At 40.9% G+C, this 12,952-nt stretch overlaps 2 protein-coding genes across 2 annotated transcripts; one reads left to right on the forward strand and one right to left on the reverse strand.

Moving 5' to 3' along the window:
- Positions 1-2,014: 2,014 nt before the first annotated feature.
- Positions 2,015-9,278, reverse strand: LOC6497976. The gene is made up of 5 exons (XM_001961793.4): positions 8,939-9,278; positions 4,208-4,651; positions 3,901-4,153; positions 3,400-3,692; positions 2,015-3,335 (listed from the first exon to the last, which is right to left on the reverse strand). The coding sequence occupies exons 1-5, from the start codon at positions 9,138-9,140 to the stop codon at positions 3,211-3,213; spliced, it is 1,317 nt and encodes a 438-aa protein (XP_001961829.1). The 5' UTR covers positions 9,141-9,278; the 3' UTR covers positions 2,015-3,210.
- A 1,786-nt stretch (positions 9,279-11,064) lies between these two features.
- Positions 11,065-12,774, forward strand: LOC6497555. The gene has a single exon (XM_001961792.3). It carries the CDS (start codon positions 11,118-11,120, stop codon positions 12,726-12,728), a length of 1,611 nt encoding a protein of 536 aa, XP_001961828.2. The 5' UTR covers positions 11,065-11,117; the 3' UTR covers positions 12,729-12,774.
- The last annotated feature ends 178 nt before the right edge of the window (positions 12,775-12,952 follow it).

Consider the following 12,952-nt stretch of genomic DNA (forward strand, 5'->3'; position numbering starts at 1 on the left):
AAGTGTCCCAGCTACTCGAACTTTTTACATTTTTAGACTTAATAGGTCCTACTATTTCTGACCCACTTGTCACACCGCCCACGCACTCTGTGAGCATACCAATGCGCCAATTTCAAAACGATTCATGAATGGATAAGACATAACAATTTGTGCCTTAATTTATGACTCTAAAGCAACTCAGTATTTCATATGAATTCAAATTTCACAGGCTTTTTGAATTTAAAATTATAAAATTGTTAGGTCTTATTCCAAAGTCACAAAATAATCCAAAATAAAATAAAAATAGAAGGAAGACGAAGCCCCAATGTCGTACATTTGAATCATATATGTATATAGTTATATACATCTCGAGATAATAATTTTGAGAGCAAAAAATTCTTAATTATATATGTATGTATAGTATGTCTGTGTTTGAAATCGTCAAAATTCCATATTGTTTAGATGTGGTAATAGACCATCTACATATTAAAAATTAATTAAACATTCAAAACGCGTGCATAAAATTAGTATAACTTGGCAATCTTTTTTAAGAAAATTGGGTCTTTATTCATTTCAAATTAGATTTTATATTTAAGACAAGTAATTTTGAGCATTTACTAATACAAATTAATTTATTATTTGGGATGTTAATTAACGTTAAGCTTACAAATTTTTCGCTGGCTCCGATCTCATGATAAGAGGTGCGAAATCGTGCTGCCCGTGGGGGGAACATCTAAAACAAATGCCATTGAAAATTAATCACGAGAGTTAATCCCGAGTGCTTGAGAATGAAACGGAAACTTGTATGGAATTTATTCTCATTTATTATCAAAAAATATATATAAAATTGTTTGCTTTCTAGCTGGCGTTTTCCTCTCTGGTCATTGCTCATTTGCTGATGAAATATGCAAATGCCATTCAAGCCCGTATCCGTATCCCTCACTTTTCAGCTTCAGGCTCCAGTGCCTCTGCACTCGTTATCCATCCATACATATTAATGGCTGCTTTTTTGCCACTTTCTTTGTTGTTTGTACTTACTTAGTTTTCCTTGGCCATATGGAAAATTAGGGCTACAAAGGGCCAAATGGTAAGAGTGCAACAGAGGTCTGAGAAACCAAAAAATATATAATAGTAGATAAAATATACAAGTAATTTCTTTAATTCATGGTGAATAAAAACTTAAAGTGCCACATTTTAGATGCAATAAATAAAGGGTAACCTGCAGTCAGTTACAAATGCAGTTAAGTATCTGCACCTCACAGATACGTTATTCAATGTGTTTTGTTTATTTGCCTTACTGTTTATGGTGTTGTTTATTGCTGGCAAGGGTCTGAAGGTTTGTTTTTATTAAGCTGTACCCTAGTCAGTGTCCGGGACAGAACTTTTTGTTTTCAATTTTCCAGCAGATAGCCGCTTTTTTCCTGGCCACAATGGGAGACTTCATGGCTGCTTGGACATGCACCGGTGTCATTGGGTTTGCCATGGAACATTAAAGAAAAGTACCATAAAGACCAAATGCTTTCCAGTCCAGAACATACAACATCATAGTGATGATGAAACCCGGTTGAATTTCAGTCGATGTCAACGCGTGTGGGGAGGCCAATTGGTTTTTATTAAATTTTCGGCGCACACTTCGATGGCTGTCGCCTCTTTATTCTTTCACTTGGTGTGTTTTTAGTTGTTAATTGGCTTTCATTGAATTGTCTCCCAATTTTCAATTATTCAACTTTTCCCGGATTCGCTTGACAACCGACACTGGCGGAGGAATAATATATTTTATGAGTTTTTCATTGAGAAGCTGTTGCTGCGCCATTTCTAGCACTTCTTATAAAGCAATTCACTCTGTTGCCCCCCAAAAATAAAGCCACTAATTGTTACTTTAGACTTCTTGTAAGCCGAATTGACACATTTTATTGAAGGAAAACCTAATTGTACTGATTCCCCATTCAATCGCCTGTTCAAGTTTCAAGTTTCTGGCATTTTCCAGGTCAATGTCCTCTCCCCATCCTCTCCCAGGTATTAAATAGTACTTCAATTGGTTTCCAAACCAAAAACATATTTATTTAATGGTAAATCAGTTGTTGGTAAACAAATATATTGTATTTCAAGTTTCAAATTAAGCTCGCGAAGAACCTAAGGCGTAAAATGAAAGGCCAAAAAGTGTAAGGGAAATGATTCTTGTAAAATTACTTGAGTGTTTAAATATATTTCATATTGTATTGTATACACACACACATAATAATGCATTTTAAATACTTCTCAATTAGGTTTATCCATCCGTATAAGTAATATAATTTATTATATCCATAGTACATATGTATGTATATTTGATTATTACCAAAAACAGTCAGACAATGTCATTCAAATTAAATGTATGCCTCCCTTCTGCATCAAATATTTAAAATATTTACGCTGTGTACCACTTTTTAAATTTTATCGATCAAATACTCTTGCATATTGTATACATATAGTTATATATATTATTACCAATAATTTAGCTGCGGATATTCAGTATTTCTGTATAAGTTATATACGATTAAAATCCTCATCAAATGTCCATTTGATCGTCTTGTCCCCAAGTCGGCGTGTTGTCCTTAAAAAATGATTACCTCATGTAGCACAGAATAGGTGGAAAGTAGCGCGATGTCCTGGCGCCATTTCCAAGGGTGTTTAGAAAAAATATCTGGTTAAACTAAAGCGGATTAAGCGGACAATTGTCGCATATGAGCTCGATTAAAGTTTTGGCCACATATATATAGTTTCCATATCCTTTTTTGTTTTGTACTAGTCGGGAAGCCTCTAGTTCGATTAGTATTACACAAGTACATACTGATAGTTTCGGTTTCGTTTGGGTTTTCGTAATTGTACATTTAGTTTCCATAGATTTAGTTAGATAAGTTAGCTTAGGTTTCGTGGGACAAAATGGTTGCCTAAAAACATTGATTTGATTATGTTCGCGACGTACAATATAATGTTCATATGCATATTACATTAGTTTTTAATTATTGTTAGCTGTTTAAAATTGAAATTCTACACAAAAATTGCACACGAGTTGACATTGACTCTATCGCATTACTATAATTGAAATGGAAATTTCGGATATTTGTCTCTCCCTATTTTAATTCATTTAATTGGATTATGTTCAATGTTCAAAGAAAACGTTGATTATTCCCCGGAGGTTTCTGGGTATCTCGCCATTAACTACTACAAAATATCGATAATTATCGATATCTAGTAATATTTCTCGCCATTATAGCTGGAGCCACGATCGCCCACTGGCTCGTTCAGGAATTGGCTCTGACTGACCGAACGCTTCTTTTTGGCCACCATGTATCGCTGTTTCGAGGACCCAAATCCTATGGATTAAAATAGACATTCTTTCTTGCATATATTTTGGTTGAAGATTAGGATTAAACTTACGGCTGTTGACTCCGCTGTACTTGTGCTGCCGTGGCACATACTCGTATTTAGGGATCACTTGGTTCTGGGCTTCCAGGGGCATTCCGTAGTAGTCCACCAACGAGGGCTGGGCCTGCACGGGTGCATCTAGCCATGTTCCCTGAGGCATGTATTCCAGGTCGTCGGAGGCAATCATGGGCACTGGTCCGGAGCTCTCCACATCGCTCTCCTTGCGCGCTCGTTCTCCGGCTTCCACCAGAGCAACCAGGGCCAGCATATCGGCGGGATTCAGTTTGGTGGTATCTCGTTTCAGGCTAAAATGGCGAAAAAAGTCTTCATTGGAGGATTTTCCAACACTATATCACTCATACGCAACGTTGGCAATGAAGTTTATTTATTTTTCCTATAGTAAGAAGGAATTGCTATCCTTCTTACTTTCTAAACATCCATATTAACTTTTTGTCATTAAATAAATTAAATATTTCTTTTTAAAAGTTATTATCCTTAAGCCAAGACACTCACCGCATATCGTTGAAGCGACGGTATTTGCTCAGATTGATATTTTCGCTATTGTAGCCACTGCCACTGCTAGCACCACTTCCGGCAGAGTTGCCCAGGTTGTAGTAGATTCCGCGCTTGTTCCGGTCATCCAAGTTATAGTTCCGGTTGGCATAGGCCAGAGGAACTGAGAGGGGAATGCTCTCGAGATAGGCCTCGGCATTCAGAAGATTTTGCAGATTATCGTAGGCCTTGTTTCGACCCGTAGAGCCACTTACTGTATTAAAAAATATTAAAAATATAAAATAAATGTAATGATCGTAGAACAAACCTCTTCGCTCTGGCACATAGTCATCGATCTCCTGGAGATCACGCTCCCCGTAGCTGACAGGAACCGAAGTCTCGTAGTCGTCGGACCAAACGCCGCTGGGCACATCGCTGCCGTAGTCCGAGACAGTGCTGGCGGGCAGGTACGGGTTGTACTCATAGTTGATGCCCCGCTTGCGCATCGTGGAGCTGGCCACTGCCTCCTCCAGGGCGGTGGGCTCCTCCTGCAACTGTTGCTGGCTATTCTGAGCGGCGGCAGCGACAGCGGCAAGGATCTCTTCATTGCTGGGCAATGCATAGACTCCGGCGGGCACCTGTTGCGACGGGCTGGCACCGTTGCTGCTGGTCCTGGCTGCGGGGGCGTTGCTAAAGGATGCGGGCACAATTTCCGGACTTGACTTCTTGTTGGCCGATGGCACGGAGGTTGTCTCCTCGGCTGAGCGTTTCACTAGAAAGTCACAAAGGTGGAAGAACACAAATTGAAATTGAAATTTTCCGTTGCCTACTTTCAGGCACTCTAATTTCCCATTTCCCATTTCTCCGGGCTGATTCAATAAATTTGCAAGCCCCAAGTACCCAGTGACCGCAAAACCAATTAGCCGCCGTCCACCAAACGAGTTCCATAATTGTTTTATACACTCGAACATATTTCTCGGCGGGCGCTAATTGCTTTTAGCGTTCTGACAGCCGGCTTTATGTTTATGTAATCCCCATCGGAGCGGCCACCCACCGGCAGCTGTGCCCTTATCCTTATCCCTGTCCTGTCCTGTCCTGCCGGCCCGGCCCGGCGGTCCCCACTGGCTTGACCTTATTAATTCTAATCATATTTGCCACAGAAGCCAATCGAAAGGGGTGCTCTTTACGCAACAGCTGGCCTGCTAATTGGTTCGAGCTTAATTCCTCAGATTAGTCTTATGATGTTCCAGTTTGAGCCGGAATTGGATTGGGATCAAGCTCGGCCAGCTGCTGGCAATTAGATCTTGGTTAACACTTGACATGAGTCTGCCACATGCTGGCCAAGCCATCTCTCAGTTGCAGGCATCTTCGGCGTGACAGAAGTTTTGGGAAGCCCCCAGCAAACGGCTTTCATATCATATCGTATATGGGCTATCTATTTAGGGGTAGAGGCCCTTTAGATAATCGTTTATTGGGAAGTGAGATATCGGGCTGATAGCCAAATGGTTATGATTTATACAATCGCAATGATTAATGTGTTATTAACTTGCCCCATCAGGTGGTAATAGCACTGGAGCAATCAGGAAATGATGACTAACAGAAAGTATATTTCGTATTGGATGTAACAATTACAAGGAATAAGTAAACACTGTTTCCATGAAACCATATTTTTCAGAATTCAAAACCCATAACCCATAAAAACAAAAACCTTATCAGCAGAAGAGCTCCATAGGAGATAACTAATTTTAGCCACATTATCTGACGGACAAAACAGACTAAATAAACAGTCTATGAAATAATAAGACCACCTCTTGACCATTTATGTTTTTAGAGACCATCGAATATAATTATTCCCCAGCAATCTACAGAATTCAGTCTCAAAATGCCAAGTGCTGACTCATTATGGCACACATCTGGGACATATTTGTCTTGTGACTGAAGTTACTTCCAAGAACCAAGGTCCTGGCGCTCTCCATGAAACTCTAGCCGTGTTGCAAAATGTGTTGCTTTAATGTGACACCATTTGTGGATTACCCCGTAACCCAGTCAGCAAGTCAGCAATGCCCCAGAGTCCTTGGGGCCAACTAGCCGGTCCTGGTACTCTCACTGGCTAAATGATTCCAAGAACCAGCAGTTATTTTATAGGGACCAAGCCAAGTTTCTGCTAAATGTGTTTATACGAGTCCTGCTGCTCTCTGATGTCCATCAAAATGTCATGGAGGCGGAGGTGCTAAGGGGGTGTGTTGCCATAAATAAATAAAAAAACAACAACAACAAAAAAAAAAGAAAAACCCAGTCAAGAAAATTCCATGCTCTGACGTCGGCCTTGTCGTTATTGTGTTGTTTTTTTTTATTTGAGGTATAAATTTTCTTCCGAGCCGACATGAGAGTGTTCACTGAACTGTAAAAGTATCAACAAGTTGTTTGCTCTCCACACACACACACATGCGCAGAGATTAAGCCTTAGGCTGGGGGGACGGTGGGTGGATGTATGTAAGTGGGTGTTGGCCGGGTCGGTGCTGAGTCCTTTGAGTCCTCCGAGCCAGCAGCTGTTCAAAAAGCCGATTCGAGACAACGCGACATGAACATGAACACAATTAACGCCACGGCAAAGTGAAATGCTCCCTGGCAACCTTGAGCTCCCTGCTTCTTGCTTCTTGGTCCTTGCAGGCTCCTTCTTCCTTCTTCACCAAATAACTTAATAACAACGGCATATGGAAAAATTGTTGGGTTTTGTTTTTGCTGTTCGGTTTTGGGCGAGATTAATGGCAAGAGAGCCTGCGGTTGTGGTCCAGGGACTTGAATTGGAATTAGGATTGGGATCCAGGATTGCATTCCTGGAACTGGTAGAGATATGGCCAAAGGATCGGGACCTTTTTCTGAATATTTTATGGCCTGTCGATGAGTGACAGGCCGGGGCCAGCGCCATTGCTTTTATAAATATTTAATGTGCACACTTGACTGCCGCCGCTGCTGGTGCGTAAATTAAATGCCTGCCACTCCGGGGTGGACCCTGTACCCGCTTGGCTTTTGCATTCTAAAGAGTGTCAAGAGATGGACTGTTTGCCTTAGTCCTTAAGCTGCCATATGTAACTCAATCAACACCCACAGGACGACCACCATGGCACTTTATCCGCCGCCTTAATAAATCTATTTATGGCTAGCTGTAGGATATCATTTAGCAGCTTCCGATTCCCCAGAGATTTAGAAATTAGGACTAAGTATGTGTCTCTAAGTATGAAGGAATTTCGGAGAAAGGACTTAAGACACTTAAGGACTACATTCCTTTTATAAATCTTCTTTATTTTCCATCCCATCTTGTATACACAACTGAATAATAAAATTACAATAATTGCATTTCCTTAACATCGCAAGGACTAAACAGTCTATTAGTGAATAACGAAAAAAAGGACGATTTTTAAAGGCAGACCTTGCAACCATATGTTCGTTCTATTCACAAATTAATTGGATTAAAGTCAATGGCTGCCAGCCAACTGTCCACCCTAAACTCAATTTATTAATTTTTCCCGAAGGTCCTGCATTTGACATTTTGATGTGGCCGCCGTTCGCTTTGGGCGATTGACATTTGAGCCGAGAGCCTGTTTGGTTTTTGGCCTTTTGTTTCTGCGGTCTTGTGGCCGCCAAACGAACGTGTTGCACGTCCAAATCCTGAGGAACGAAAAGTTCACGAAATATCGGTAATGGCGGGGCTTAATAGATTCAGCCAGCTTTCAACTTAGAGGCTCCAAAATCCTGCGGTATTGTATATTTTTGGCTTGGTTTTGAATCAGGGTCGGTGGGTTGGTGGGATGATGGGATGGTGGCTCAACTTGGCCCAAGATGTGGTGAAAGGCGCTGCTAGGAAAGGAGCAGGAGGAGGAGGCTAAAAACTTTTGCTTAACTCGCTGTCTAAAAATAGAAATGAAATCGCGCGCACGTACGCACACTTTGCCAGCATTGAGGGCCAAAACACACACAAACACACATAAAACAGGCCCACACGTACGCCAAGTGTGTGTGAGTGTGTGCACAAAGGAGGCTGGCCGCCATTTTGTGAGGCGAACGCCTACGCGATGTTTAACGGCGATATATCCCCGTGTATGTGTGTCTGTATCTTTGGTGCGCTTCTAGCTGCACATGTATGTGTAGAAATGCACAAGGAGAAAAAATCAAGTGCCTTTTATATTTGAAAGTTATTTCAAAATTAGACCAAACATATGTCTGAGTTTATTTCAAGTTTTTCTTATGAAAAAATATTCCTTCTTTTCACCCACTTTTATACAATATGTTTGACTTCCATATATGTATCTATAATTTTTTCACAGTGTTTAGACAGTAATGATTCACTAAGCCAGTGTAAAAACAACAACCACAGGATGGAAATTTGTGAAAACATGCAGAAAGAGGGACAAAGGGCACCCTCCTCCAGGACAGGAGCAGGAAAAAAGCAGGGACGGAATGGAAGCGAGTGAGCGAGAAAAGACAGCGACAGCTGTCGTCCTGGCGCAAAACACCTACGCAATTTCCTGCCAAACGGCTAAGGACGAAGGCAGGCGGTGAAAGAAGGGCGACGGGAAATGGGAAATGGAAAATGCTAAATGAGATGAGCCCCAAGATGGAGCCACTCAAGCGGATGGACCCGAAATTGAGGCGAAAGAGCTCAACCAAAAAAATATGATAATCCTTAAATTGATAAATAAGGATACGGATCTTAAATCTATCACAAAATTAAATCACATTCTGTTATTTTTCACCTCTTAAATATTTCAACACTTTACATAAGATTTTTCCATATTTTTTTATTGTTTATCCTCTTACATCAGAGGGAAAAACTATTTCTTTCAGTGCAGGCAAAGCACCCACGCATCCTTATCCGGAGAACAAGAGGTAACAAAACATAACATGAACACATTTTGGCCTGGGGCCTGGGGCACATTGGGTGTATTTTTTCAAAACTTGAAATTTCTCAATGACCTTTAACATTAACTGCGTCGAGTGTGGGCGGAGCTCGCACGCCCACGCCATGGTTCCTGAACTTTCCCACCTTGACTTCACTTACCTGCTGCCGGCTGTTGCTGCTGCTGTTGCTCCTGTAGCTTCTCCAGTTGTTGCTGTTGCTGGTGCTTGTTGTTGGCGGTGGTGGAGAGCTCCGTGTTCTGGGCCAGCACAGAAGCGGGCACAGCCCGGATCTCAACGAGAAACAGCTGGCTGAGGCACAGGATCAGTGCCAGCTGCACCACCGGATTGCTGTTGTGTCGCATATTGCTCTTAACTGGTTAGGCGACTGTGTCCCAAATAGGATTCTTGACTGGGAGGTCAACTCCTTGCGGCTCCTGGCGGATTTCTTCTTAGAGGTTCGCGCCCTTCGACTGTTCTGAATGAACTGACGTCCTACTGCCGCAGTGCAACAGTTTTTAACGTTCTGGCCCCGATTCCGTGCCGTGCTTTGGCTCGTTTGCAGACCCAGTCCCGGTCTGCCCAGTCCCCAACCCCACGGATGTCTGCACACAATCTACGTCACTGTCATTGATAAGAATTGCGGCCCTCAGCAGAGCCTGCTTACGTATTTCCATCGTTCGGGCGGCCAATGGACTCCTCCAGTGGGCATGCGCCATGTCTGCACAGAGCTCGACTGCGCCACTACTCGGCCATGTCTCGGTGTCAGTGGATTATGCCCGTATGACACTAGTGCTCCACTATATTATTACGTAAAAAAAAATCAGTCTTATAATATGTTATGATTTAATTATTATTTTATAATTATTATGGAATGATTAAAGAAATTATTATTTCATATTTTATTATTTTATAATTGTTATTACTATTATTTTATTTTTATTGTTGCTGATCATACTATATTGCGTAAATAAAAAATTAAAACACATATATACAGTAGGGAGCAAAATTGAGTACATGTTGAAAATTTGATGTTTAGGTGCTCATAACACATAAACGCGAAAGTAAATGGTAACACCTTTTTTTTCTAAGATTATATATCTTATTCATAACAAAATGGCATATTTATTTTAACCATTAAAGAAGCCGTTTACTAGATATAAATTAAAATCAGTAGCAACATGCAATATACTCAGACTAAGATGATATGACACAAAAAGGAAACAAGATATTTTTAATACTTGGTCCAAAGACCCTGGTTTTTAATGACATTGTTTAGTCTCCTTGGCATGCTCTCTATCAGATTTTGGATAATTTCTTTTGGAATTTTTTTCCATTCGTTTTCTATACGCCTCCAAAGCTCGTCCAGATTGCTAGGGGCTGCCTCATATCGTCCTAGCCGTCGCTTCACAATTGCCCACAAGTTTTCTATTGGATTGAGGTCGGGACTTTGAGCAGGCCAATCCATAAGTGTAAAAACTTGATTTTTCAGCCAACCTTTAACGATTTTGGCAGTATGTTTCGGGTCATTGTCATGTTGAAAAATTAATTCCTGTTCGGGATAGGCGCATTTTTCTATGAAATCGGGTAGATTGTTTTTCAGGATTTCTAGGTAGTCTTCTTTATGCATTATGCCATCGATCTTGATAAGTTTCCCTGTGTTCCACCATGTAAAACACCCCCAAACCATAACATTTCCCCCACCATGCTTCACACTTTCCCTGATATGGGTTCTATTTAGCTTTTCCCCAGGTCTGCGCCAGCAATACTGCTTTCCATCCGATTGCATTCGATTAAATTTTGATTCGTCGGACCATATCACACGTTTCCACTGTTCTGTGGTCCAATTTTTATGATCTCGTGCAAATTTGAGGCGAGCCCTAGCATTCTTTTTGGAAATAGATGGTTTATTTTTTTTCACGGCTGCCTTATACCCTATTTTTTTTAAAGCCCTTCTGGCTGTCCATCGACTGACATTTTTTTGGATTTCCGTCGAAGCCTCTTTCGGGGTTAAATTTCTATTTTTCCTCATTCTTTGCATCATGAGCCTAGCATCAGAGTCCTTTAAAAGGCGAGGGCGACCACTTAAATTTTTTGACTTCACATTTTTCCTTTTATTGTACATATTGTTTATTTAATTGAAATTCATGTTGCCTAAAAAGTCAAAAGAGTAAAGAAATCCAAAGTAATTATTCAACATAATGCTTGCACAGCAAAAGTAATTCGAGGAAATTGCTGAAAAAATCAAAAATATATAATTATTTTATGTAGCTACCAAAGGCTGTTTTCAGTTATACACTGGACTCTGAATCAATCGGGTATAATCGAGTATAAGCTTCGAAATGCCATCCACCAAGTGGAGATATTTTTTCATCGCCATCTTCATCGAATTATCCCATCAACAAGTCATTAATTATGAAATGGACGACAAGCCAATGAGTTTTAGAGGATTCAACAACGACCTTGGAGCTTTGGTGGAATACGAAGGAAGGGCAGCTTTGGCCATGGAGGACTGGACTATCATCGCAACATTTAATTTAAGCAAGCACCTTGAGGCGATCAAATGGCTCCAAGGGCACAAGCTTTACGCTAGTCCCAAGAATGTACTTCCGGATTTGGATAAGTTCAAAGAGGCCACTCTTCTAAATGGTTTCATACAAAACATGGATACTTTGGACTTTCCGCTATCACCTTCACCAAAGGAAATCGCTGAGTTGTACAAGAACTATACGTCGGTGATCAGCAGCACAGTCAATATACTACATGGTTCGAGCTTCCAATCAATAATAGATGATCTCGAATTCGATATTTGGGCTTATAATGATAAAAAGGGTCCATCTGAAATGCCAAAAGGTGCGTCTCTAGATTTTAGTTTTCTGGCGGATCACATAAGACTTTCAGAGGCCGCCATTCAGGAAGCCTTAATGTCCGCCTATCAGGGGCAGCTGAGTCCCAGGGTCCTAACCCTTCAACAATTTGAAAAGGAAATCCTAAATATTCAGGCCCATCTTCCGAGTCGTCGGGGACTTTTCTTTGAACATTTCACGATGTCCGACATTTACCGAATTGTGAAGATTTCCACTTTTAGAAGAGACAACCACATAGTGTTCAAAATCTTGGTGCCTCTCGTGGACGTGGAGCAGTTTAATCTGTACCGCTTAACGCCCATTCCGCGAGTTCTTGAAAATGACAAGATCGAACTGGTGGACATGGAAGTACCTTATTTAGGGATTAACGATCACCTAGACAGGCATTTCCCGCTACAAGACTTAAGGGACTGCACCGAAATGATGCCAGAGAAATTCATCTGTCGGCGAATTCAAATTACTTACGGAAAAGATGATGCCAGAACTCCCTGTTCTCTAGCTGCCATTCGGAATAACACACCCGATGACTGCGAAACAAGGCAGAAGGATGGGAGGTCCCTTTGGACACCGCTCCTAGCAGCCAACTCGTGGATGGTGGCCCTCTCCCAGGAGCTAACACTAATAGGTGTCTGTTCCGACGATCGCCAGGAGCTAAAAATTAATGGAAGTGGAATCCTTCAAATCCGGAGTGACTGCATTGTTAAGAGCCAAGATATAAAATTACAGGGGAATTCGCTTAAAGGACATCCCTCACTTGCCAGCTATGCATATTTGTTTTTGCAAAGAAATAAAAGTGTTCCAAATGATCCATATGATAACTTCTATCAACTCCGAGACATAATCAACCACTTGAAAATTCAACAGGATAATCTATACCAGAACGAAGGAGTTAAAATAGCTATAATTGCCGTGTGCCCACTGGTGGTTCTAATTGTCCTGTTAACTTCCTTGGCCTGGTTCTATCGTTCTTACCGCAAAAAAATAAATATACAGAAAGCTACTCGAGTGGAAGATCCGCGCCAAGGAAACAAAAACGAAACACAAACCACCAACCTTCCCCTTCTGGAGAAGGAATCTGATCAATAAAATCCTGTTTTTATCAACTCAATAAAACATTCTTAAAAAAAATTTATTTCATTTAAATCAGTATGTCATTTTATGGGAAAGAACTATATAAATGGTAAGCCAGAGAATCAATATACAAAAAATTTCAGGTTTACCAGGTATCTGGTATTCCGCTCAAAAATCGGATGAATATTGACTAAGATATGGACATGGTTAGGGTCCATATATGGAAAACAAGGATTTTG

This window comes from Drosophila ananassae, chromosome 3R (assembly GCF_017639315.1).
Source record: "Drosophila ananassae strain 14024-0371.13 chromosome 3R, ASM1763931v2, whole genome shotgun sequence".
Classification (NCBI taxonomy): domain Eukaryota; kingdom Metazoa; phylum Arthropoda; class Insecta; order Diptera; family Drosophilidae; genus Drosophila; species Drosophila ananassae.

Excerpts from the sequence above, each read along its gene's own strand:
- LOC6497555 (XM_001961792.3), top strand. The coding sequence starts at position 11,118 with ATGCCATCCACCAAGTGGAGATATTTTTTCATCGCCATCTTCATCGAA.
- LOC6497976 (XM_001961793.4), bottom strand. The coding sequence starts at position 9,140 with ATGCGACACAACAGCAATCCGGTGGTGCAGCTGGCACTGATCCTGTGC. Across the intron at positions 4,154-4,207 it reads CTATGTGCCAGAGCGAAGAG|TAAGTGGCTCTACGGGTCGA; the intron begins GTTTGTTCTACG and ends TTTTTAATACAG. Across the intron at positions 3,693-3,900 it reads CGTCGCTTCAACGATATGCG|CCTGAAACGAGATACCACCA; the intron begins GTGAGTGTCTTG and ends TCGCCATTTTAG.